This window comes from Tursiops truncatus, chromosome 3 (genome assembly GCF_011762595.2).
Source record: "Tursiops truncatus isolate mTurTru1 chromosome 3, mTurTru1.mat.Y, whole genome shotgun sequence".
In the NCBI taxonomy this organism is placed as follows: Eukaryota; Metazoa; Chordata; class Mammalia; order Artiodactyla; family Delphinidae; genus Tursiops; species Tursiops truncatus.
Genome location: NC_047036.1, coordinates 37485149 through 37511133, shown reverse-complemented (window position 1 = coordinate 37511133; position 25985 = coordinate 37485149). Strand labels below are relative to the sequence as shown.

The 25985-nt window shown below is 34.3% G+C and overlaps 1 protein-coding gene across 1 annotated transcript in view; it reads left to right on the top strand.

The window, feature by feature from the left end:
* Positions 1–25985, top strand: part of HCN1 (hyperpolarization activated cyclic nucleotide gated potassium channel 1) — a 368418-nt gene that overhangs the window by 181978 nt on the left and 160455 nt on the right. The window contains exon 3 of the mRNA XM_019929239.3: positions 19706–19867. Coding sequence (XP_019784798.1) covers positions 19706–19867 — 162 coding nt within the window. The remainder of the gene's footprint in view (positions 1–19705; positions 19868–25985) is intronic.

Sequence of the window (25985 nt, the reverse complement as noted above, 5' to 3'; positions counted from 1 at the left end):
AGCCACAGATAAGTATTTGAACACAGGCCTGAGTATTTTCACACAGCTGACCCTTACATGTTATTATTTCAAAGTATATGGAATATTTTGAAATATTGATGCATTGTTGTCAATTTTTTAGCTAAGTGTTATACCAATTTATATTCCAACCGTGAATGAATCCATTTTTCCAAGTCTTCATTAGAAAAGAAGTATTACAAACTAACCTATATTATTGGTGAGACATGACATCTCATTTCAAAATTATTTTATAATTTTTCATTATTCAGAGATTGAACACTATTTGTATTTTTTATCAGATAATTTTTTTCTTTCATGGAAAAATCTTTGCATAGTTATAATCTTTGCATAATTTTCTATTTGAATCTTGGCACCTCCCTTGTATCTTTGTAATACATTTTTGCACATTAATTATATTAACCCTTTAACTTAAAAATATTTGACTAAAAATTATTGCTACTTTTCTCATAATTTGTCTTCTGCCTTTTTTGTTTGTTTGTTTATTGCCTATGCTAGCTTCATAAATACTTTTTACCAAGTTTATTGACCTCCTCACCAACAAAACTAAGGAGTATATCTTTTCTCTTTGACCTTTTCTTTCTACTGTTCTTTTGTACAAAACCTGCTTTTGACTCTGAAAGAATTAGTCTTGGCTTTTCCTATTATTTCTCAAAGCACTGTTTTAGGTACTTGCTTTTGTCATATTTCTTCTGTAGACTAACTTTAGATCACCATTCTGAATGATTAGAAGTTTTTCCTCAAGAATCGCTCCATGAAAAATGTGCCTGTGCCCATAACCTTGAGCAATATTGGTGTGATAGCATAGTCTACTTACCACCTCTTTTTTTGTCACTTCCAGATCTCAATAAAGTGAGAAAACAGAGGTTTTCTGTTTCTGGAAAGAATGGTTTAATTGGTTTTGAGAGATGATGATATAATACGAAGTGTTGTCATTGGCACAGTGAGGGTTTATTCTAGGCGGTAAGATTTAGAAATTAGGTTGGATGTCATGTCCTGATGTGTTTATAATGGCTCATTTGAGTATGTCTTAGGGTGGTATAAATGTATCCTGGAAACAGTATGGAGTGAAATCAGCTAGATACATGATCTTGCAAATTTGTTTAAATTCTTATTATTTTCAATTCAACAAATATTTACCCAGCTGTATGTAAAGCTAAAAATACATATAAAGTACTAGAAATATAATGAAAAACAAATCATAGTCATTTTGTACATGAACACACTGTCTTATGAAGAGGACAAACAGAGTCAATTGTGTTTCATCATGATAAGTGCTAAAATAAAGCATAAGGGTGCTGTGAAACACATAAGGAAGGATTTCCAATACAATCCCAAGGGACACAGGGAAGGTTATCTAGAGGAAGTAAAGGCTATGCTGAGACCAAATTTGTAAAGGAGTTAGACAAAGTTGTAGAGAAGATGAAAAAAAGGGCAAGAAATTCACAGGCAACCATGGCCACTTTAAAGCTTTTTGTTTAAATGATGAAATGATGAGATATTTTAAAGAAGTTTAAAAGAATAAGTGGTGGTGAAAACATGACTCATGGTGAGCACTACTTATTGTTTTTATTTTTGAGCTCATTCTATATGCATAGATGTGTCATTTGAAAATTACATTTCTGTTTGTGAATATTACAGATTAGCCCCCTTTTCACTTTTCATTATTAATAAAGAAGTCTATTAGAAAGATTAAAACTCTATGTTATTAAGTGTAGTAAAAAGCTACTTTGTTTTTCCAGCTTATATTTTTTATATAAGTATAAAGTTCTTTTCTGTTAAATAAAGAAAAAAATGTTTTGCTGAAAAATGTAATTAAGTTTTCTGCACATTCTAATTTATAGCTATTGTCTTCTGTCTTTAGGGAAATATATATATATATTATATATGTATAAATATGTCTCTATATATTTATATATATAATCTCCAAAATGTAAAAAAAGGAATGCATCACAAACCATTTCTATCATTGTATCCTAGTTTTAGTAAAGGTGATATGATAGATTTAAGGACAAGTTTATATAGTAAATTTAAGTAACTATAAATTAAGACAAAACTATTAATAAAGAGCAAGGATTATTTTTAAATGCAAAATTGCCTTATCTTTATCTAAAAGAATGTTTATTGCACTAAGAATTAAACCGAATCATACTTTGCAGTAAACTCTGGTGTGTATATTTAATAATATCATTACAATATGTCACAGTGGAAAACATATTTGTTTTTTAATCTTTCATAGTGACAAGTAGAACCTGAATTTTCTGTCGAAAATACATCATCCACTTTAATTGCCAAGAAGATAAGCATTTTTCTATTAACTTCAATGAATATATTTTTAAAATAGTTTTTATAAATTATGATGAACAATTTGACAGTCTTTAGGGTTTGTGCATTTAAATTTTGATACTTCAAAGAGTGAATAAATCCAGGTTTCAATTCAAAAAATGTGCAAAAGCCAAAATGTGTTATTATGCTTTTCCCTTATATACTTTACGGCCTGACTAGGTAAGATATACACATATCATTGTAGGGGCACAGTGAGAGATTTAGCTAGCAGATTTCAGATTAAGTTAAACTGGTTTAAACAAAATATAAACCCCCAAATGTCTCTGTTATTCAAGATGATCAGGGTGTCAAAGATAAATAGATGTATTACAAATGTAAGACAAATAAACACACACACACACATGCACAGACACACCTCTCAGAGTATTTTGAAAGTAAAAGCCAGTTACAGAGTCAGAGAAATTCATCATGGTAATGAGACAATCATCTAAGGCGGAGGAAATACTAGTCCTTGATTTTTATAATTGTGATGGTCAAGGCATTTATTCTCTTTGGCTATCCCAAATTGCCAAAACAATCTTGAGAAAAGAGAGCAAAGCTAGAGGTGTTATGCTCCCTGACTTAAGACAAAGCTATAGGAATCAAAGTAGCATGGTACTGGCACAAAAAACAGACACCTAGATGAATGGAACAGAATAGAGAGCCCAGAAATAAATCCATGCACTTACGGTCAATTAATCTACAACAAAGGAGGCAAGAATATACAATGGAAAAAAGACAGTCTCTTCAATAAGTGGTGCTGGGAAAACTGGACATCTACATGTAATTGAATGAGATTAGAACATTTCCTTTAGGAAATGCTGATTCTTTTTGAAGAGCTTTAGGAAAAGTGGTTACAGAAATATATCTATAGAGGTAGACATATTAAAACTTTTCACCCTTGTTAGTCTTAAATAAAAATTCATGTTTTTCTTTCTAAATAAACTACTGAGCATAATACAAAAATATTCTCTTCTATAAACTCTTATACTACATAAATATACCAAATGAATGAAATCCTGTGGAGTCCAGAATCGATGATGATTTTAGCAGAAAACATGACAGTGATTTGTGAGTTTGAATGCTGGGTGAAAGCACAGATAATAATAACCTTTTGGACTCCTCCATTTAGAACTTGTCAGAAATACTGAATTCTATTGAGTTTAACTCTTGCCAATTCTATAGGGATACATCCAAATCTACAGTTTTTTAGAGTGAATTTTGGCTCAGCCTAGGTGTCTGTTACAGGGTTAGCCCATTAGCTCAAATTCATACTGGTTCTGGAATGCCTTAAAACACAGTGGGATTTATGTTGTTGGATCCAACAGTCTCAAAAACTCAAAACAGTCTGCACCATCATAAAAAGAATATTGCCAAGCCTGCAATATTTTAAAAATTCTGCAAGCAGAGCATGCATTCAAACCATAGAAACCAAGTTCTTCTGTTTAATAACAATTTTATGATTAGAGAACATATGAAAATGACCATAAATGTAATTAAAATTACTTTCATACACTTATTATGTGTAATCAAAATTTAATCACTAGTTTATTTTACACACTCATTATGCAAGCATTATTGATACTCAAACGACAATAAAACGTATATTTCACTTAGTTTCTACAGGAATTAATAGGAAAATAAATATCAGATTGAAATCATTCAGATTTTTTTAAATGATACAACTGATTTTTGAGTGACAACTGTATTGCAATCTTTGTGTGCTATTTATTTTATATAGACCTGAAACTAAATGAATATTAACAGGTAGTAAGTTTCACTCATCCATTCTCTAGTCATTCAACATGTTTATTATAATTAACAGTGTACCAAAGACTTTGAGATACTAAGACAGTAAGATCAAGTTTATGGAGACAGTGGCAAGAGAGAATTATAGAAGTGTTCAAATATGATGACCAGAAGTAAATAATGTAGAGACTAAGAGAAAGGGATATAGGCGGCTTGAGAAGTAAGCAGTGGCCGAATCATGAAGGGCCATATATGCTACACTTAGGACTTTGGCCTTTAAGTCAAAGGAGCAATTGGAGCATTGTTGAAGATTCCTAACCAGGAAAGTAATGTCATCATATTCGTGTTTTAGAAAGAAAACTCTAGTTGCAGGGTACAGGAAGGCAAATCCAGAGAGATGCAAATAATTTAGGAAGTTTTGAAATAACCCATGTGAAAGATGAAGATTGTCTGAATTAAGGATTTTGAAATTTAAGAACTTCTACAGAGGAAGATTTATAGACTGTAGTTAGTAATTGAATGTGGAGGGTGAGGGAACAGAGTAAGTCTGGCATAACACTGATGAAAAGCTACTTTGAGGCTTGATATGTATTAGTCCCTGCAAAGAATTCAGCTGGGATGTGGAAGGTGGGAGATACAATTTTGGACATCTGCAGAGTGACTGGATTGTGGGTTTTAAAATTAAGAGGGTTGTCTTCAGTACAGGTCAAGGTAATGGAGTCCCCTGACTATAAGTATTAGTTGAAGTTATGGATGTGGAAGGATCCCTTAGGGAAAGTGTGTAGAGTGGAAACTGAGTAATTTCAACTCCTAGAGAAAGCAGAGAATGTGTAGCTTAAGGACACTGAATAGAATTGACCAGAGAAATGCGAGTAAACAAGGAGCAATGAGGAACACTGAATTATCAGAAACAGAAAACAGCGTGTCAAGAAGGAGTAGATATAACTTGGTGAATATGAAGGAAGGTCAAGCAAATGAGATTTGGAAATTGTTCAATGATGGCAACATGAGATCTATGCCAATTTTACCATGAATGTCTTCAGTTGATAGATAGGTGACACCAGGTTCCAAAATGTTTAAAAGTTGAATATAAGGAGAAAAAGTGAAGAACGTGTTAACACATTTTTAGCATATTTGAGAAGTAGATGTTATTAAAGTGGATGGAGTAGAATATAGGTACACTGTACAATTTTTAAAATACATGTAGTAAAGATTTAAGCATGCTTAAATGCTGATGAGGAAAAAATATAGAGAAGAGTCTGAGAAGGAAGAGAAGGGATAATTAATAAAGCAAGGTCACTGAGCATATAGTAAGATTAAAAAAAAACAGAAAAAAGAGACATGTCATGCTGTAAGAGCAAGAAGGAGAAAGGATGCAAATGTGTTTCTAAATGACAGTATATTTTCAATAAAATTGGATGTTAAATATTTTCTTGTGATGAAGTGAGCAGGCAAGGTGTGGTAGACTTTGGGAGACCTGAGAAAGTTTGCGAATCAGATATGTGCAGTCTAGGGACATGCCAATCTCATTAAACAGCACTGAAAACCTAGTTGATTTTAAAACTGTGAGCTAGCTGTGCAGTTGTGGGGTTCTCTCTAGCAGTATATAGAAGCTCATATGTAAGAGTGAGTATGCGGACAGTCAGTTAATCTTGAAACAGGATATTACCATGAGAATAGAACAGAGGAGAAGAGAATTGACAATTTTGATAAGATACTTGTTGAAATAATGGATTTTTGTGTCAGACTGCATAATGAAGGAAATGGTGATGAGCAGAGTAGAAAGTGGAAGAAAACAGAACTTTTCAAATACTACTCCTCTCAAACAATTGAAAAAAAAGACAATGAAAAATAAAAACTAGATAGAAAGATGTCATCAGAGAATTAATTTTGCTAATTAAAACCTTGAATAAGGACAAGCTACAATGATGACAATGTCTATATGGATATTGATCATGTAACTGAGATGTGACAAAGGATGACATATTCTGGAATTACTGGTACCAAAATTACAAACAAAATTTGTGTATACATTTATTTCATTACAGGTACATGATAAGAATTCTCTTCAAATCAAAATCTCCATTCTATTACCCACAAAAAAAAGAATTTGGAAAAATATATAATAATCCCAAAGTTTCCATCTAGTAAACTGTGTCACTTATTTCTAAACTGGGAATTCCTTCCCTCCCTCCCTCACTCCCTCCCTCACCCTTCCTTCCTTCCTTCCTTCCTTCCTTCCTTCCTTCCTTCCTTTTTTCCTCCCTGTTTACTTTCTTCTATTTTGTAAACATGCATTGAGTATTTGCTTTGTAAATGCAGCCCTTGACCTCTAAGGGCTCACAATCCAGCGAGGACACAAGTATATAAACACATAATTATAGTCAAGTATCAAACACTTTTAAGAGTTATAGACTGGGCCATATGGGAGGAAGCTCTTAATTCATTACCTGGAGAGGTCAAACAAGTCTTTCCTGAGGAAGGTATGTTTGAGCCAAGTTTTGAAGTGTGAATAAGCTCATCAGTCAGAAAGGGGATAGAAGGAAAGAAATTATACCAGGAGAGAATATTATGTAAATGGATGCAATCATGTTGTGTAAAGGGTACTACTATGGCAAATTTGGTCTGTCTGCGGTATGGAATACCTACAGAGGAAGGGTGAGAGGCGATAGTGAAATGGTAGACAGAGGGCAGATCACAAGGGGCCTTTGGAGTTTGGACATCATGAAGATTCTCTGGATTTCTAACAAAAATTCAAGCAGCAAACTTCCATGATGAAGTTTGAGTCATAAAATGGTATCTCTGGGGCTTCCCTGGTGGCGCAGTGGTTGAGAGTCCGCCTGCCGATGCAGGGTGACACGGGTTCGTGCCCCGGTCAGGGAAGATTCCCACATGCCGCGGAGCAGCTGGGCCCGTGAGCCGTGGCCGCTGAGCCTGCGCATCCGGAGCCTGTGCTCAGCAACGGGAGAGGCCACAGCAGTGAGAGGCCCGCGTACTGCAAAAAAAAAAAAAAAAAAAAAAAAATGGTAGCTCTGTATGCCAAGTAGACTATATTTTCAGAGAAGATGAGACTGGAGTTTGGAGATATGAGGTAATTAATGTTGAAAAAACAATGAGAAACATGAATTAAATCAATTACAACAAAGCCTAACACAATTTTATGAATGGGAGAGGGACTTGACAAAGTGATTCTAAATATATTTTTAAATATGTGCATGAAATACAAACTACTTACAAGGAGAATTATTGAGAGTGGGTAACTTAGAGGCTGAAAAATATGCTACAGAGATAAACTAATCAATGAGTTATTGGCATTTGAATAGATCAACAGCTCATTGGAACAAATCAGTCAGTCCAGAAAGAATATGTAACTATGAATTTGAGTTGTGTAAGTCCTTTTATATCAGGGGTTTACAGAAAGGATACATTATAAAATAAAGATTTCTGATTCCAGAAGATAGGTAAGACACATAGGTGGGCCTTCTGTCCCTCTTAAGACTCCAGCACGATTAAACAATCAAAGTGAAAAAGGAATGCATGTATAAAACAGAAGGGAACAAGAACAGGAGACTCTTATCTAGAAGAGAAAGTCCTCAAAGTTTTTAAAAGATTGAAAACCAAAGGGAACAGAACGAGGACTGGCACAAGGAGAGAAAATCACATTCTGGAATATGCTACAGAAGGGTCTTCAAAGGAAGTGAGAGCCAAACTGTGCTGTGAAACCTCTGAGACATTTGGAGTTGGAGTTAGAATGCATAAGGCAGGATGTAATTGAGCCGTAGGGCTAACACAGGAAGGGTGCTTAATTTAAGATCAAATGAAAACTCTGTGAGTCATTACTCATAACCCATCTCTCACCCCCTTACACCCACACACACACAAAGAATTAGGGCAGTTTTCACTTATCCCCATGTACAATTCCTCTTCTTTTCACTAAAGAAATTAAATTCATAATTGGGGAAAAATACAGTTTCACTAGACAGTGGGAGGAATGGAGTCAAGTCTTCAAATAAAGTGAAGGAAGTGATTTTCAATCTAGAATTCTATACCCAGACAAGCTATTGTTAAAGGAGTAGAAGAGAAAGATGATCTCACCCATGTCCCTACTGCCCTAACCATTTTCCCACCCCAAATAAAGGTATAAACTAAGTATGACTACTACAAGATGTGTTAAAGGAAACAACAATTATGAGAGTTCTGCAGCAGGTCTAGAGAAAAATGAATACTGCTTAAAACAGGTGGGTGGTCTCTGGAGAAAAAAGAGTTTGTGTGTGTGAGTGTGTGGTGAAGGTGATGCCATGAGCACTGAAGAATCCTGAGCCTAACATTGTATTCTGCATAGAGCCATTATTTGATAGGTGGTTTTTTGTTTTTTTTTTTTTTTTTTGTACGCGGGTCTCTCACTGTTGTGGCCTCTCCCGTTGCTGAGCACCTGCTCCGGACGCGCAGGCTCAGGGGCCATGGCTCACGGGCCTAGCCGCTCTGCGGCGTGTGGGATCTTCCAGGACCGGGGCGCGAACTCGCGTTCCGTGCATCGGCAGGCGGACTCTCAACCACTGCGCCACCAGGGAAGCCCGTTAGGTGGGTTTTGGTGATAAGAAAAACTAAATTTATACAAAAATGGCTTACCGCTTTTAAGGGTCCTTCCACATATATCAGTTTATGTGCTTCTTATAATAATTCTGATACTTAAGTATTTTCAACACTTTGGTTGGTCTGCCAGATACCGTGATGCACTATTATCTGAACTGATGAAGCATTTTAGTGCATGCTTAGTTCTGGAAGGTGTCCAACTAGTGAATCTGAAACCATGCCATTTTCCAATAGATCAAATCTTACTCAAATGTTTCTTGGGTCGCTAGCAACTTTTCCAACTCTTGCATATTTTTAAAGTTTTAGTTTCTGGGAATTCTCTGGTTGTCCAGTGGTTAGGACTCTGAGCTTCCACTGCAGGGGGCCCTCGTTCAATCCCTGGTGGGGGAACTAAGATCCTGCAAACCTCATGGCATGGCCAGAAAAACCCCCAAATAATAAAGTTTTAGTTTCTTTTTAGGAGGTTGCAATAATAATATATCTTTCTCACTTATTAGGTTTCATCAAATGGCATAAGGTGATTTATTCACTAAGATTCTTAGTTCTATTTTACTGGCTTCATACCAAAATCATGTATTTAGTGCTTTCTTTCCAAGGCATTTGCCAAGACAGTGAACCAGCACCACTTCCTCTTCCAGAGCATCAATGACACAAATCCACTCAAATAAATTAATATTTCAAATTTGACTGGCTCATCTAGCCAGAGCAGCTAGCTGACATGCCAATGCCTGTTGTAACTCTGATGGCCACTACTAAAAAATTATGAAGAAGCATTTTCATCTTAACAGTTTCTTTCAGAAGTCAGCTTCTCTTTCTCTTGTTTCCCCTGTTGACTTCTGACAATTGGTAGAATGTGCTGGTTGCACATGACCATTCATACATGATGAATGGAGGCTGGGGATGTTGAGAAAGACACTGTGCAATTTATCTAAATATTATGGCCTCTGCCACATTTTATTTTACCATGCATTTATATTATCATTAGTTTTATTATACTTTTATTTATGTGTTTCATCAACAAAGGCGTAGGGAAATTACTTATATAAAATAATGTTTCACCTCTGGTTTCTCTTCCATTTGGCGTGTGTGTGGGGGTGTGGGAGTGGGTGTGTGTGCGAGATGTTGGCTTCCTTGTGTGTTTCACTTTTTAAAAATTTGTACTTCTTATTTCTAAAGTAAAGATATTATGGAATTTTATGTGTAGAATGTACTTCAGAGTTCATTTACCCCATTTTCTTTCTTTTAGTTGAAAAGCTAAGGCAAATTTTTAGAAACTGATTAATGCAGAACTTCAGTCTTATGGTTTGAAATTATGCATTTCCCCAATAGACAAGTTTTTTAAGTCCTTACATGGCAAAACTTGTGGTTAGTAAGTGTCTTTTGATTTCATCTTAACTTTGGTACTTAACAAAATAATTGCTCAAAGATTTGAAAACTATATATTAGGTGTGAAGCAATTTAATGTTCCATGCAAATGTATATGACAAATTTTAAAGGTTTTTACCATACTACAAACACTACAACTTTCAATATTTTCAGCCAAAAAAATTGGTTGAGATGCGAAACATTTATTATCACTTGTGAATTTAACAAATTACATGAATGTGAGACCAAAAATATTGAAGCAGATTCTTTCTCACAGAATGTATAGAAAATGGAAGATATAACAATATATAATATTATTTTGGGGGTATACTTAAAAATATATTATCAAGAGACCACTAGTGGACAAGTTAATAGAACTTGATTAACTGAAAATTAGTACAAAAATTCTTTCTGGCTGATATATGAATAGAATGGAAAACTATGTCATATTCTTACTTGATAACTTCAAAGCAATTCAACTTATTGACTATGTAATATCTACAAGATACTATCTATGGGAAAACAATTTACAGAATATATAAAATGAGTTTAAACACCCTCTACTTTATTTGCTTTTATAGTTCAGTTACCAGAGATTGTACACTGAAGTGGTCTCTCTGTTTTAAGAGTGTTCATTTTTTAGATTAATTTTAAAATACAAATTTCTGACTTGAAGTCTCAAAAATAAAATATCTGTTCTTAATAACATTAGGTACATTTCTCTATTTCTTTGTATGGTATATTTTTCAAAAAGGCATAAATTCATGTGATTGATTTTGTATACTGAGGAAATAAACTACATAGTAATAAAAACTAGAATACTTTTTTTTTTTTTTTGCGGTACTCGGGCCTCTCACTGTTATGGCCTCTCCCGTTGCGGAGCACAGGCTCTGGACGCGCAGGCTCAGCGGCCATGGCTCACGGGCCCAGCCGCTCTGCGGCATGTGGGATCTTCCCAGACCAGGGCACGAACTTGTGTCCCCTGCATCGGCAGGCGGACTCTCAACCACTGCGCCACCAGGGAAGCCTGGCAACGGTCTTAAATTGTTTAATTTAATTACTTTCTTTTCCGTAGTACTAATCCAGTCAACTCTCTTCTTAATAGGACCATTTTCAATATTCATTTGTAATTTTATTTTCCAAATGTGTAAGCTGCTTCTTAAAGTAAATTAAACACATGGGGTTTATGCTTGCTTTTTCGTTTTTCTAGGGCATTGTCCAATAATTAGATGTTCTGTTATACTACACAGTCCTCATATAAGTTAAAAAGATGTACTACTTTTTCCTAAGGAGTTTTAAAAATGTGAAGATTTGGGTATATTCAGTTAACAAAATGTAACCTATCATAAGCATTTTTTATTTCTGACCTATTGCCATTCGTCAGATGACGCTGACTTGAAATTCCAAGGAAAATGAGTGATCTTAGTAGAAATGCTCTATCTCAGTTAGGTACTCATTAACATTGACCCATTTATGCAACTTCACTGTTAGATGAATAACCTCTGTGGGAGAAAAAACATTTTCTGAGCAAAACTCTGTACCACCAGACATTGTGCTTCCCAGTTTTCAAGGTTTGTACTTTTATAGTTTCCACTATAACTGTTTCCTATCATTTCCTACCAGAAATCTTCAAAGAATCCATATTATTTTATCATTTTTCTTATGTTTTCTTCAACACTCGTGGTCTTTGCTTTTTCTCAGGCTACTAAGGCTAACAAAGAGCAATTTTTGCATGAAGAGATGCTTTTTCTAAATGTTTAGTATAAGGAATTAAAATCCTATGTAAAAATATGTATGACTGGAAATGGCTGATATATTTTACAGTATCAAAGTAAGGAAACAAATTCCTAAAATCTAGGTGATAGTCAAGATAAATCATAGTTAAGAAACATGACAATTTTTTTACAACTAAAATAGTTAAAATTTTTTTATTATATATACATATATGTTAAAGAATTATATGGGCATGATCAAAATAACACACGCATATTTAGCTATATATCTTTGACAATCATGATTGATAACTAGTATATTCTATTCCATAACTACACTTCTGTAAGTATGTGGTTGTTATGACCTTATAAGTACTGTTTAGTTTACCGCAGAGTTATGTGATAAAGCATAGCCTTCTCTATAGTTCCAATGATGTAATATCTGTGCCACTTCAAAAAGAATGCTCAAATAGATGCACATTTTTTTTAAAGTTTCATTCCCACATTTCAGGAAATGAAGTCAGCCTTAAATATCTCTACATTCCCCTAATATGTGGGGAGGAGGGAGAAGGAAAGAAGTACAGGGTAGCTATGACACATACGTCCTTCAGGAAGTCAGATTTTGTAGCAGGTGGTAATTTGCACATGTAACTGTGAAAAGAAAACCACTTTACCCACTAGGGCAGGCCTGCTCTCTTTCTGTCTCAAAGTTCCAGTGAGGAGAGTTTTTTTGAGAAGCTAAACTGAGAAGAATATAAAGGCAAAAAAATTAGTAAAGTACCTAGGAAGTGAAGATTCTTTTTCAATTTAAAACACTTTGGAGGAAATGAGAAATTTTATTGTTTCTAAATATACAGAGTAAAACTAGTGTAGAAGTTAACAGTTCTGAGGAAAACATAATCTAGTAATTATAGTAATTTGATATTGCCACCATATCCAAGAGGATAAGGGATAAGCAGAAGGCTTGTATTACATGTGTCTTGGTTTTTAAAATTTTATTTTTATATTAATTCATTTTTGCTATACTTTACAAAAGTGTCCACAACTGACAAAGGAGAGAGTTAGTTTTCATCACAGATTGAAGATCTCTGAACTCATTATTTTGGTTCCTGGAGGAGAAAAGAAGATCAGATTAATATCAGAAGACACATCTTTTGATACTAGGAAAAAGCCAGTAAGAAAAGCTGCAGGTATATGTTTGCTGGAAAGCATGAGGGATCAGAGGTGAAGGAACTCAAACATAAGAATGTGTTTCCGGGCTTCTCTGGTGGCGCAGTGGTTGAGAGTCTGCCTGCAGATGCAGGGGACACGGGTTCGTGCCCCGGTCTGGGAAGATCCCACATGCCGCAGAGCGGCTGGGCCCATGAGCCATGGCTGCTGAGCCTGCGCGTCTGGAGCCTGTGCTCTGCAACGGGAGAGGCCACAACAGTGAGAGGCCCACGTACTGCAAAAAAAAAAAAAAAAAAAAAGGAATGTGTTTCCTTTGGAAAAGGTAACATTTTAAGCTGAAACTCAGCAGCATAGTCATGGTCTTTGGGGACAGGAGAAGAGAGGAAAAAATATTGGATAGATGGTAAGAGGGAAAATCATAGGTACTAAGAATAGAGAAATGCATAGACCAGAGCTGAGGACTTCAAATAGGTTACTGTTTTTTAAAAGAAATTAGTATACACAATCTACAGTTCCCTATCCAGTAATTTTCATTAGCTCAGGTATAGAAAGTGGCTGTTTCGATTACTCAGAAGTTGACATTTTGCAGAAAAGGGCAGTGGAAAAATACAGAGTCCTTAATAAATGGAGATGTGTGGTGGGTGGGGATTGAGAGGTTGTAAGATGCCAGAAATGAGAGAAAGTTATGGGTGGAATAGCCAAATAGAATGGACACTGAAGAGAAGGAATTTTCCTGTTACAGCTAGACAAATTATTGTCTGAAAGTGGCAAAGGGGATCTCAGAAAATGAGGGCATTGACATCAAAACCTAAGGCTTATGAAGTATGAAAGAATTGAACCAACTCTGTTTGAGAAAGTTACCAGAGAAACTGAGTCTTTGGGAAGTGGACAGGGTGCAGTCATAAGTCTCAGGAAAAGCAGAGAGGAGAGGAAGAATTTTATGATGAGGCTGAGGGTACAAGAGAATTAATCGACAATGTAGGAGGAGTTTTGAAGTGACAATGGAAAGAAGAAACCCTCCAAAAAGCACTCCACAGCAAGAGGATCTGATAATAGGTAGGGGAAGCTAAGGAGTAGATAACTGCATTTTGACTATGGACACAGGCTGATAAAGATTAGAGGCCCAGTTGGTTGACTTTTCTGAAAGTTATGGACTGGCCATTTGAATGAGATCCTAGATAGAGGAGGGACTGATGAAATTAGTCCAATGAGTGCGGTCATTATCAGTGTTCAAAGAGACCACTGTGAAGAATACTCTTCTCTCATACACCAGATGAAACCTTCTGCACTTTACCTAAAGCATGGTAGGATAATCTGGATAGTTTTCAAGGTAAGAATTGCAAAAGGTGCAAAAGGACTCTTAAAATATTTATTTTACTATTGATTCGGACTACTGCATATTGAATTCTGGATATATGTTAGCTATGAAACGGACTAAGTTGCTAAATGTTTGTTTTCTTGTATTCTGTGTCAACATGGCATAGAGACACTCCATCTAAAAGATATATCAAGTTATGCAGGTACAAATACATAAAGATAAACCAAAGAACCTGAACTTATTTTAATACCTTAAAAATAAGAATGTTCTGTGTCAAGAGAGCCATTTCCGACCCATTTGATTTTCTTAATGTTACATCGATAAGAATTCTGAAAGCATATTTGAAGCCTTCAATCAATACTGAGATCATAGAAGCAGCCTAACCTATAAATGATTCCCATCGGTGAAATCAAAGACTAAGAACAGATCAATATATTCCATGAAAAGCCTTAAATTGACCTTTTTTTTTTTTTTTTTGCGGTACGCGGGCCTCTCACTGTTGTGGCCTCTCCCGCTGCGGAGCACAGGCTCCGGACGCGCAGGCTCAGCGGCCATGGCTCAAGGGCCCAGCCGCTCCGCGGCATGTGGGATCTTCCCTGACTGGGGCACGAACCCATGTCCCCTGCATCGGCAGGCGGACTCTCAACCACTGCGCCACCAGGGAAGCCCAAACTGACCATTTTTTGGTTAAGTAAAACATAGTAAACCAAATAGTTAAGGATTGGTTAAGTCTCACCGATTTCATAGGTGGGTTATTAGATTGAGAGACCCCTGAATCCAGCTTATCAAGAATGAGTGTGGAAGCATTTTGGAATCAGTCACTCTGCTAATTTATGGATATCTCCATATAACACAGTTAGGGATTCGACCTTTTAAGAACAGGATAGTTTATACATTGCTCCTGGGAGAAATATCACAAAAAATTATACTTATGGTGAACAAATATGCAACTATTAGGGCAGGATTTGGGATTCGGAATCAAATTATCTTACTCAGATAATTCTTCCAGCAATTCTATCTGGAGTTATTAGACTCCATCTGGGCAGAATTCTAGAACTATAATATTATAAAAGTAATTCAATGAGTATCTGTGACCAGCTCTTTCCTCTCCTTGAAGTCATATGAAAAACACAATGTTCTGAGCTGGGCGAATGTAAAGCACAGTGCCTTCCACTGACATATTTTGTAGTCTAGTTTTGGTGAAAATAAAATTAAAGCGCTACCTTTCAAACTTATTTTAATTATCTTTTTTCTGTTGACTCTTGTAAGTACCACTTAAAACATATTGCTGGTGGGTCAGAATGGTCTGTCTTTCTGTTACCCACACTCTGAGCACGCAAATCAGGTTTCAAGTACAGATTACTTGGAAGGTAGAAAATAATGAAGTTGTTTTTCTTTTTTAAATTCCTTGGTTTACAACACAAAAGCGAAAACTTTCCACTCTTAAGATCATAAAATGTTACTTTTGCTGTTATTGTTAACCCCCTGCAACAGTCTCATTCATTCATTTAATAATTTACTTAACAATTTACAATTGATTTAACAATTAATAACTACAATTCATTGAACAATTTGAGTGTCATCTACAGTGCTGTTTTTGAGTTGTCAGGTTTGCATGCAGGAGCGCTAAGATAATAGATTTAGATAGGAATTTATCACTTTAGGATTTCTACCTCATAGATGGAAAAAAGCTGAAAATATTAATTAATTCATCAATGATGTTGGCCACTTGATCAGGAAGTTGAGTAAAGTTGCCCTGAGACTTATCTTACAAGCTACCCTTAGACAATAAGAAGTTATGGCCTTGCTTAAAGTAGACCAGATGTTTCCTTTTTTGGTTAGCGTGACTATCTGCAGATGTATGTGCTCCATAAGGAAGCAGTCTTCTCATTCCAAATCTTCCATGAGCAAGGTTTTACCAGGGCCATTAATAATCTACCATATGATTCAACTATCCCATTTCTGGGTATTTATCCAAAGAATACAAGAACACTAATTTTGAAAAGATATATGCACCCCTATATTCAAGCAGTATTATTTACAATAGCCAAGACATGGAAACAGCCTAAGTGACCATCCATGGATGAATGGATAAAAAAGATGTGGTATACAAATACAGGGGAATACTGCTCAGCTATAAGAAAGTTGGGATCTTACCATTTGCAGCAACATGGATGGACCTTGAGGATATTATGCTAAGTGAAGTAGGTCAGATGAAGCAAGATTAATGCCATATGATTTTACTCCTATGTGGAATATAAAAAATAAATAAACAAAAAAGAAACAAAATAAATGAAGAAACCAAATCAAACAAAACAAACACTTAGATACAGAGAACAGAGTAGTGGTAACCGGAGGGGAAACAGCATGGGGTGGACAAAATGGGTAAAGGGGGTCGACTTTATGGTGATGGATGGAAACCAAATTTTTGGTGGTAAGCATGCTGTAGTGTATACAGAAGTAGAAATATAATGTTGTAAACATGAAACTTATATAATGTTACAAGCCAATGTTATCTCAATTAAAAAATAATAAATATTAAATAAATGAATGAATAAATAAATATCTCAGCAACTGGTCATATGTGAAGCTTATGCCTTCCAGGGTGTATTAATTATAAGAGCTCAACAGACAATCAAATCGGGCCCAAGCAACTACACACATTTATGTATGCATCAAAAGTAATACTATATACACTATGTTGTCCTTTTGTCAGGTAGATAAATCAGGATGGAGCTACATGGATTTGACTATTTGTAATTAGCTTTTGATATTAACCAGTGTCAAAATAGCCAACTTGCTGTGCCTCTTCCAATGTTAGATTTTGGAATAGCTCCAGAAAGTGAGATCACTTTTGAACACATAATGTTAAAGGCCCAAAAGGGAGACCGTTTATGAAATTAATTATGTGAGCACTCTACAGTAGAGTTAGTATATAAATCTAGCATGAGTATAGTATACTAACATTGTGAAGTTAGGAATAGAAATGGGGTAGAGGTTAGGCTTAATTCTAGGGATTATCCTGTACAATAGGGGTTCAGTAATCACATGGAAGCAAAACAAAAAAATTGTGTTTCTAATATATTATGAAAGGCCTTATAACCCCATTAACGTCCTTTATGAAAATAGTCATTCTGTTTCTCTGGAAAACAATTTAGAAATAACAGGGTTTTATTAAAGGAATTGGTGAATAACTGTTAGAATATGTTATCTTATTTCAGTAAATAATCACTTAAGACCTTACAAAAAGAATCTAACTCCTGATAAAGAAAGAAGAAAATCCATAAAAGTCAGCTATACTGAGAACGGGCCCTAATTCTCTGTAACATCCCAAACTTCATTCTAAAATCTTATAGTTGAATGCCGGTTGCTGCCCATATTTTATAGTTTAGAGATAATTGGCAGACAGTTTCAGATATTGTTTATTTTAGATAATAAGGTTGAAAGGAGATTAGTTTCTTGTTTGATCCAGAAGTTTATGTTCTTCAGTTTTACCCTATTTCTCAACTATGTAACACTTACCCAAAAGACATGTTGTTCAATATGTCCATTTTGTCAGGAAATGCTTAGATATAAATATAGAATTCTATTACTAAACAAAAAAATGAAATCCATGGTGATTTTCTTTCCCTACTTTAGTAGTAAAAAACTTTTTTATTGTATTTTACTGTTACTTTTAATGAAAAGTTATTGATAAAAATGTTGGTACTATTTTATTTTCAAATTCAGTGACCAAGAAATATCAGAGGAAAGAACATTAAAAGGACTTTTCTTTGGGTTTGCCAAACACAAAACCAAATTAAAAAATATGTATAACTGATTGACTTTGCTGTAACCTGAAACTTAATACAACATTGTAAATCAACTATACTCCAATAAAAATTTAAAAAAATATAAAACAAGACTTGAAAGTCACAAAAAATAAAATAAAATAAAAATATTTTACAGGAAATAAAATTCTTAATGCTTTAAAATAAATTGCTACTCATATAAGCTGTCTGATATCAAAATACGTGATCTGCTGACTTTAAAATCCAGGATCCCAATTTTACTTTAAAAAAAATTCAGAACAGTGTGTACATTCCCACAAAGAAGGATTTTTTTTTTTTTGCTCACTCTGATTACTGTGTCATAAAGGAAGATTATTTAAAGAAAGAATTAATGGCTAATAGAAATATATCAAAGTGAAAAACAATTAAAGATAGATTTGCTGATTTTATAAAAGCAAAACGCAGCTGTGCTGTCATGTTACCTCTACACACTTCAGTATGCATTTCTTAAGAATTATAGAAGTTTCCTTACCAAGATATAGTTTCTAAATCAAAGTATTAAATTTGCGAGTTTTTTTCCTGTTTCTCAGTTAATTTCTCAATACATGGTGTCCTCATTACTTCAAAAATAGACCATTCTTTTGGTGAATTATACAAAATGTGATCCTAAGTATCTCAAGGTGTCGTTTCTTTGTGTATTTATACATATTTATTAATTTTATTAACTCAGTAGCCCTTTAACAATTATACATCAGCTCCCAAGTGGATTTTGTTATTCTAGACTAGGTGAAATATAAGCAGAAACCGTATTAGCAATGGAAGAGTGATATAACACATGAGCTACTAAAGAAAGGATTCAGGTTCTGAATGAGAAGTTATAAATATAAAGCTCTGTGTAAGTTTCCACTTGTAAAATTCTGATGGAGAATGTTCATTTGTCATAATTTTTTGTGCTTTCTGAAATAATCTAACCTATCATAATGGATGTTGTGAAAATACAAATAAAGTTTCACAGGAAAGGGAAACCTGTAGCATACAGATAATACAATGGACATAACAATTTTAATTTTTAAAATGTGCTGCCCGGTTGTTTTTTAACCATTCAGAGAACTTTTATCTCAAAAGCCACTATTCACGTTCAATCTGCACAATAAAAGAAGTAGCTCTAACTCATATAGCTATAAAGTTAACTGCAGTTAATTGTCAATCTTCCTTTATGTTTTGCAATTAAACTACTTTTGCTAATGGTTTTCAGTCCCTGGGTTATTTTTTTGGTTCTCAACAAATCTTTTAACAAGGAATGAGAAGCAGAGAAGCGTGTGCCCATCATTTGTCAAATTTGCTAACTTCTTTTAAAGCACCTTTGCTAAAATGCTTGGAAGGACAGTAAGTGAAAAACTACTGGCAAAACCAATGTTCTTTAAAACATGGCTCATCGATTTAATGTATTCATGTCACCTCTGTTCCTCATAGAGAACCCACAGTTGGTTGTAATACTCATAGAGTGCCAGACCTCAATGTAAGGATAAAGACATGCAATCTCTGTTTCTATTTGTAAAAGTTCTTTCTGTATTTTTATTAAATTGATACTTGCACTATATAATGTCAATGTCTACTGACATTGGTAGTATTCTTGACTTTTAAAAATTTGATTATAAGAATTGATTTTATATTTTGGTCAACAGATTTTCCACATGACATATGATCTCGCCAGCGCTGTGGTGAGAATTTTTAACCTCATCGGCATGATGCTGCTCCTGTGCCACTGGGATGGCTGTCTTCAGTTCTTGGTACCACTGCTGCAGGACTTTCCACCAGATTGCTGGGTGTCTCTAAATGAGATGGTTGTAAGTAATTCGTATTATTTTACACTGTGTTTTCTACGTTTTGCCAACAAGTTCTAAATATTTATGTTAGAATGATCTAATTAGCCTCATAAATGGGGAGAGAAAACTTAATTTTGCTTCTATGGATATAAAATCAGACGTTTCTGTTTCTAGAGCTAAAGTTTATTTACATGAAATGTTCCAGGGGGATGTATATGTTACAGCCTCTATTTTTTAGATATCTTACTCTGTGTATATTGAGACATTTTATTTCAAAGGTACACACACATATAGTCATAGTATTGTACAACATTCTTTTAAAAATGCCTACTGCTCAGAATAACTTCTTTCTTTCAACATGATTTTAGCATTTACTGTGTTCAAGACATGCAATTCTAGGCATTGTAAACATGCAGACATGTTTCATCAATGTAAATGCAAATGAGATATGTATGACATGCAATGATATTTCAGCTAGTACTTCCTTCTAGTGAAAACATCATGGGAAAGATAGCCTTTAAACTTTACCATAAAAGACATGTGAATATAAAAATGTCTGTGAAATAGAAATTTGATTTACATAGTTAAGTGTACTTATATTCACATTTAATTTTAAGAGCATTCATTTTGGTATACATAGTGCAACACTCACAAAGGAATGAAACAATTGTGAATTTTTTTTTAAATTAATTATTTATTTATTTTTGGCTGTGTTGGGTCTTCGTTTCTGTGCGAGGGCTTTCTCTAGTTGCGGCAAGCAGGGGCCACTCTTCATCACGGTGCGCGGGCCTCTCACTGTCGCGGCCTCTCTTGTTGCGGAGCACAAGCTCCAGACACACAGGCTCAGTAGTTGTGGCTCACGGGCCTAGTTGCTCCGCGGCATGTAGGATCCTCACAGACCAGGTCTCGAACCCGTGTCCCCTGCATTGGCAGGCAGATTCTCAACCACTGTGCCACCAGGGAGGCCCGTGAATATTTTTAATATATATATTCACAGATATTTGTTCTCTCTTTAAGTTCTCATATTTTCTTCTTGCATTACATTTTAATTACCTTATATTTAATAAAACGTTATTTAAGTTAACTGCACATCAGAATAGCCTTCTCTTATGTTTCACATTTTATAGGTGGTAAATTTTATGAGACTTTCACAGAATTTTAACTTTGGCATAAATCGAACACCCTCTTCTTTTCCGGACTGTTCTATTATTAATTTCATAGATTGTTATTGTAAAAATGACATAGACATCTTAAGAATATACATTTTTGTCTCCTAACCAATGAAGCTCAGGCTTTGTGTTTGAAGGCAAGAGGGGTTACAGCACATGTTGAGAAGAATGTCTTGTTTTCTCCCTTTTGTCTCTTCTTGCCTACGTATTTTTCTCCCTTCCTCCCTCCCTCCTTTCCTCCATTCTTTATTCCTTTCACTCCTTTCTTTGAGGCCCAGTATTCACCTGGATCTCTCCTTTATTTCATTCATATCTGCTTAAATGTCACTGCCTCACAGAAGCCTTCCCTAACCACCCTAATATATTACCCAATTTGTTTATATTTTATCTTAAAAGAATTTAGCAACACACACGCACATGGGCATGCACACACACACACTTATTTGTTATTTATATTTTTCTGTGTTCCCCACACCAGAGCATAAGTGCCATTCAGTCAAAGAATTTGTCTGGATTTTGTTCTATACTTTATCTCCACTGCCTACAACAGTGCCAAACATAGTAATTTGTTGTAACCTAGTCACTTATCATCAAAAGTTTGAGAAATGTTCTTTATGGAACTTTCTGTATCTAAAAAACAAACCAAGGAGTTTGATGAACTCGCTTTTCAAATCTGTGTAGTCTCATTGATTATAGATCTGTCACTTTTCTTATCACTGAAGAAGCAAACATAAAGACAGTACTAAGATATTTGGGGATGAGGAAAAAACAACGGCTCTTATAAACTCACGGCTGACTGAGTGAATAGTTATAAAAAACACTAACACCGCTGCCAAAAGATGATTCATCATTGGCACCAACTAATATTTAAGTTTGCAAATAATTATTATTTTAAATTTTCTCTATGTATCTTTTAAAAAATAGCAATTGTCATTATTGAAAGAGTAAAGGAATTGTTATTATGTATCCATAAATGGCATATAATTGTATAATTATAATATTAGGAAATATACTAGTTAATATGTGTAGTGGTAAACACATTTAATGAAGAAAAATTTTAATGTCTTGCTCATTTTTCTTTAAATGCCTGTATATGTGCCCATTTGTGTCTGTGTTTGTTTTTAATCTAACATAGTCAAACTTTTGCTATATTCTGATGTTGAACAAAATACCTTTCCTGAATTTGCAATTTGCTTCTTGGGTTTTTTTCTTTTTGGCTGCAGTTTTACTTAGGAAATTGGCTCCCATTTTCTTTCACATTTATTTAATATTATTTCCACGTCTAACTCTAACGTAGAGCGTAGGAAAGAGTTAAGTCTTACATTCAACTATAAGGACCAGAAATTCTTCTATATTGTGAGTATTAGTGATATGAAGGAGATAATAACCATAAAAAAGACAATTTTTAATCAATAGAGAATCTCAATAGTATCTTTTGACCTTGAAGATATTATTTTCTATCCTAAAGTTATTGAGTTCTCAAAAAACTTCCATCCATCACAACAAAACAGAGAAAAGTGTATTTACATACAAAGAGGGTTATAAAGGAGAAATGAAAATCCAATATAAGAAAAAAGCACTCTATATTTACATATCATGCTTACTGTATACAAACCCCAGTGCTGTGAGAAAGGCTATCTTATTTGGTCCTCACAGCAGAAAAATGAGGTATGCACTATTTTCCTCCATTTTGCAGTTCAGAAAACTGAGATTTTTAGAGGTTAAACTAATTGTTCAGTGTCACACATGTAGTAGATTATAGAATCAAGATTAGAATGCATATCTATCTGACTCTATAATTTCTGTTCTAAACTACGTTAGAATACCTTATGTTGCACAGATTATAGAAAACAGTTTAAAAAAGTAGTTACAAAAAAAGAAACTTGTAGTCACAGCACACCAATTATAGTAAAAAGTCACTTGAAAATCAGCATTTGAGCTTTGATACTAAAAAGTGGCAAGACTGATATGAGACGTAGATGTAGAAAAAGAAAATCATATTGGGAAGGCCAAAACTGGGAAGCCAGATCAGGGTGGATGCAGGACATGATTGATGCTAGTCATTTTGGGGTCTGGGCTTGACAATTGTGCTTTAACATTTGACATTGGTACTAAATGATTTAAGATAATGATTAGGTAGAGTGTGCAGCGAATTCCTTATGCCTTCCTTCTTTTCCATATCATGCTCTTAAATGATTTATATTTTTAAGTACTATTTTGAATCCTCCTTAACCATTTTTGCATTTATATCTATATTCTTATTTTCATATATATATTTTTTAAATCTTTCTTAAACACATTTGCATGTATATCTATACCCTTATCTCTCTATATATTTAAATCCTCCTTAATGATGTTTACATTTGTATTTATATCCTTATCTACATTTATACATTACTAGCTAGTTATCCATATATGCCCTAAGATGACAAATTCAGAGGCATTGCCATAACTGTACTATATCACTAACTGGTAATTTGTTCAATATATTTATTGTTATATTAACTATTTCTAATCTGCATTTTATTCCATAGAAGTAAGCCCAATTCTTCTTAGCTAATTCCTTTCCAGTCCTTATAAATTCCACTAAAATAATTGCTTAAGTAATGTTTTTTAAAAAGTCAGTCACTCCATTTATATATGACTGATTCATTTTGCTGTGCAGTAGAAGCTAACACAACATTGTAAAGCAACTATACTTCAATAAAACTTAATTTAAAAAAAGTCAATCACTAACCATGGTGGGCTACTTGAACTGAAGAGGTAAGAGATACTGACTTGCAAAATGCAACCTGAATAGGAATTAATCTTGCTATGCATTTGTAATATTTGCTTTTGTTTCATTCAAGAAATGTTTGAATTATAGATTTCTGTCTGAATGAAAATCTTGGATTTGCCAGATAATTAATGTTTAACAAGATTAATTTTGAAAATCTTGTCATTCCCATGATATTTTGTGACTGTGTTTTAGGTGTATCACACACACTAAAATTGTAACATTTGATAATTAAAGGGATCAGAGGCAATGGGTTTTTTCTAAATTATAAAATATTATAAAATACTCATTTGAGAATCTAACTAAGAAAATAAAAAATACAGTGCATCTGAACTTGCATATTAATCTTGACATAATTTAGGGAATGACTTTACAGAATAAAGAAGGATTTGCAGCTAAATAATACATTCCTAGAGCAATGCGTCTCTAATTGAAATCTTCAGGTTTCCTGTCAAGGAGTCTACAGGGTTTCTCCCAGCAATCTGGTAAATATGGATACATGTTGGCAATAGTTTGAAATGTTTCAATGTAAGCATATTATGAATTTAGTATCAACCTAAATACAGCATCTGAATTTACCTTTGTGGATGAAGTGCATTGTGCCATGAGGTGCTATATAAAATAATTCTGGCATATAGGCTTAATAAATACATCATCCATTTATACCAAATGAAGGCTAATAACATGATATTAGACGTTGTACAAATTTTTCACCATAGGCAAAATGGAGAAATAGGTTTGAAAACTAAGTCATTCATTACATAGTACATAATTTGTGTGTTAAACTACATACTCTAGGAAAACTAGTTCTGTAATAATCATCACTATATTTACCTTGTATACAACTATTTGGTTTCAGCAAACAAAACAAAACAAAACATCATCCATCACAATAAATTTAAATTGAGATGTGTTTATTAATTTATTTTTGTTAATATTTTGTTTGTAAATTTATGTCTGTTTCAGCTTTACAAGAACTATAAGGATAAGAAACATATCTAGTTTTCTAGTTGTGTTTATTTGAGTAATATCATGCTCAAAATGATTTAAGCCAACTCAAACATCATTCCTTATAATGTTTTATTTTCTTGTTATTTGAGGGAATCTATGCATTATTTCATCTTGAGAGATGCCATTCTAGAGGTCAAGCAATGTGCCTTATAAGTATCTGCGTACCCCACATGTCCTGTACCACTCTTGCACATATTACTAAATAAATATTAATTATTTATAACAGAATGGGTAATTAACAGCAGCATTTGAAATTATGTGTAAAGGAGTTATTCTATTATGCATTTAAAATGTTGTTCCTTGGATAATTTGTGTTATAATAATGTGTACATCAAATGATTTCTTCAAAGATATGTAATCACTTGACCAACTTGTGGGCAATGTAACGTACTCAAAATTCATGAAATCCAAATCAATGAGCTTCTCGAGCCTTTCATTTCTATATAAATGACAATATTTTTCAGCAAAACGTTAAAATGTATGAACAATACTAACTAAGACTATCAGAGGAAAAAAAAAGGTATAAAATGTCTGGAAGAGTCTAATTAATAAAACCTATGTGGAGAAAATAAGAGATTTGATTGAAAAATCTAGATTACTGTGCAATTTTATTTTCATTTGAGGCAATGTGTCAGGGACACTTACTAATAACCAAAAGGCCACACACTATGCACATTTTCTAGCTCCCTTCCAGTTGGATGGGGCCCTGTGATAGTGATGGTCAGTGGGCTCTGAGTGACAGTATCATATTTTACTTGTAAGTCTAAGCAGTGAAGAGCTGCTATGCAGTCCTCCAGTTATCTTTTTCCTCTCCAGAGGCTTGTCTTTTAATGTGTAAACCACACCATAATATAGCTTATCTTGGCTCTCCTAGACAGCAGAATAGAGAGGGAAAAAAGCTGGCAGAATTGAATTTATAGAGACACATTCCAGAATTGCGTCTACCCCTGCAACCTCTGTGATTTTAGGCAAATCGATTAACTTTACTGTACTTCAGCTATGAAATGAGGGTATATTATTTACTCTTTCACTTAAGCAATCTTATTGAGTACCTGCTTTGTGCCAGGCATTGTTGTAGGCGCTGAACAAGCAGAGAGAATGACACAAAGTCCCTGCCGTCAGAGTGCTTACATTCTAAAGAGCTTTTGTTCATAGTACTTCTTCCTAGGTGTGAAAACTATAC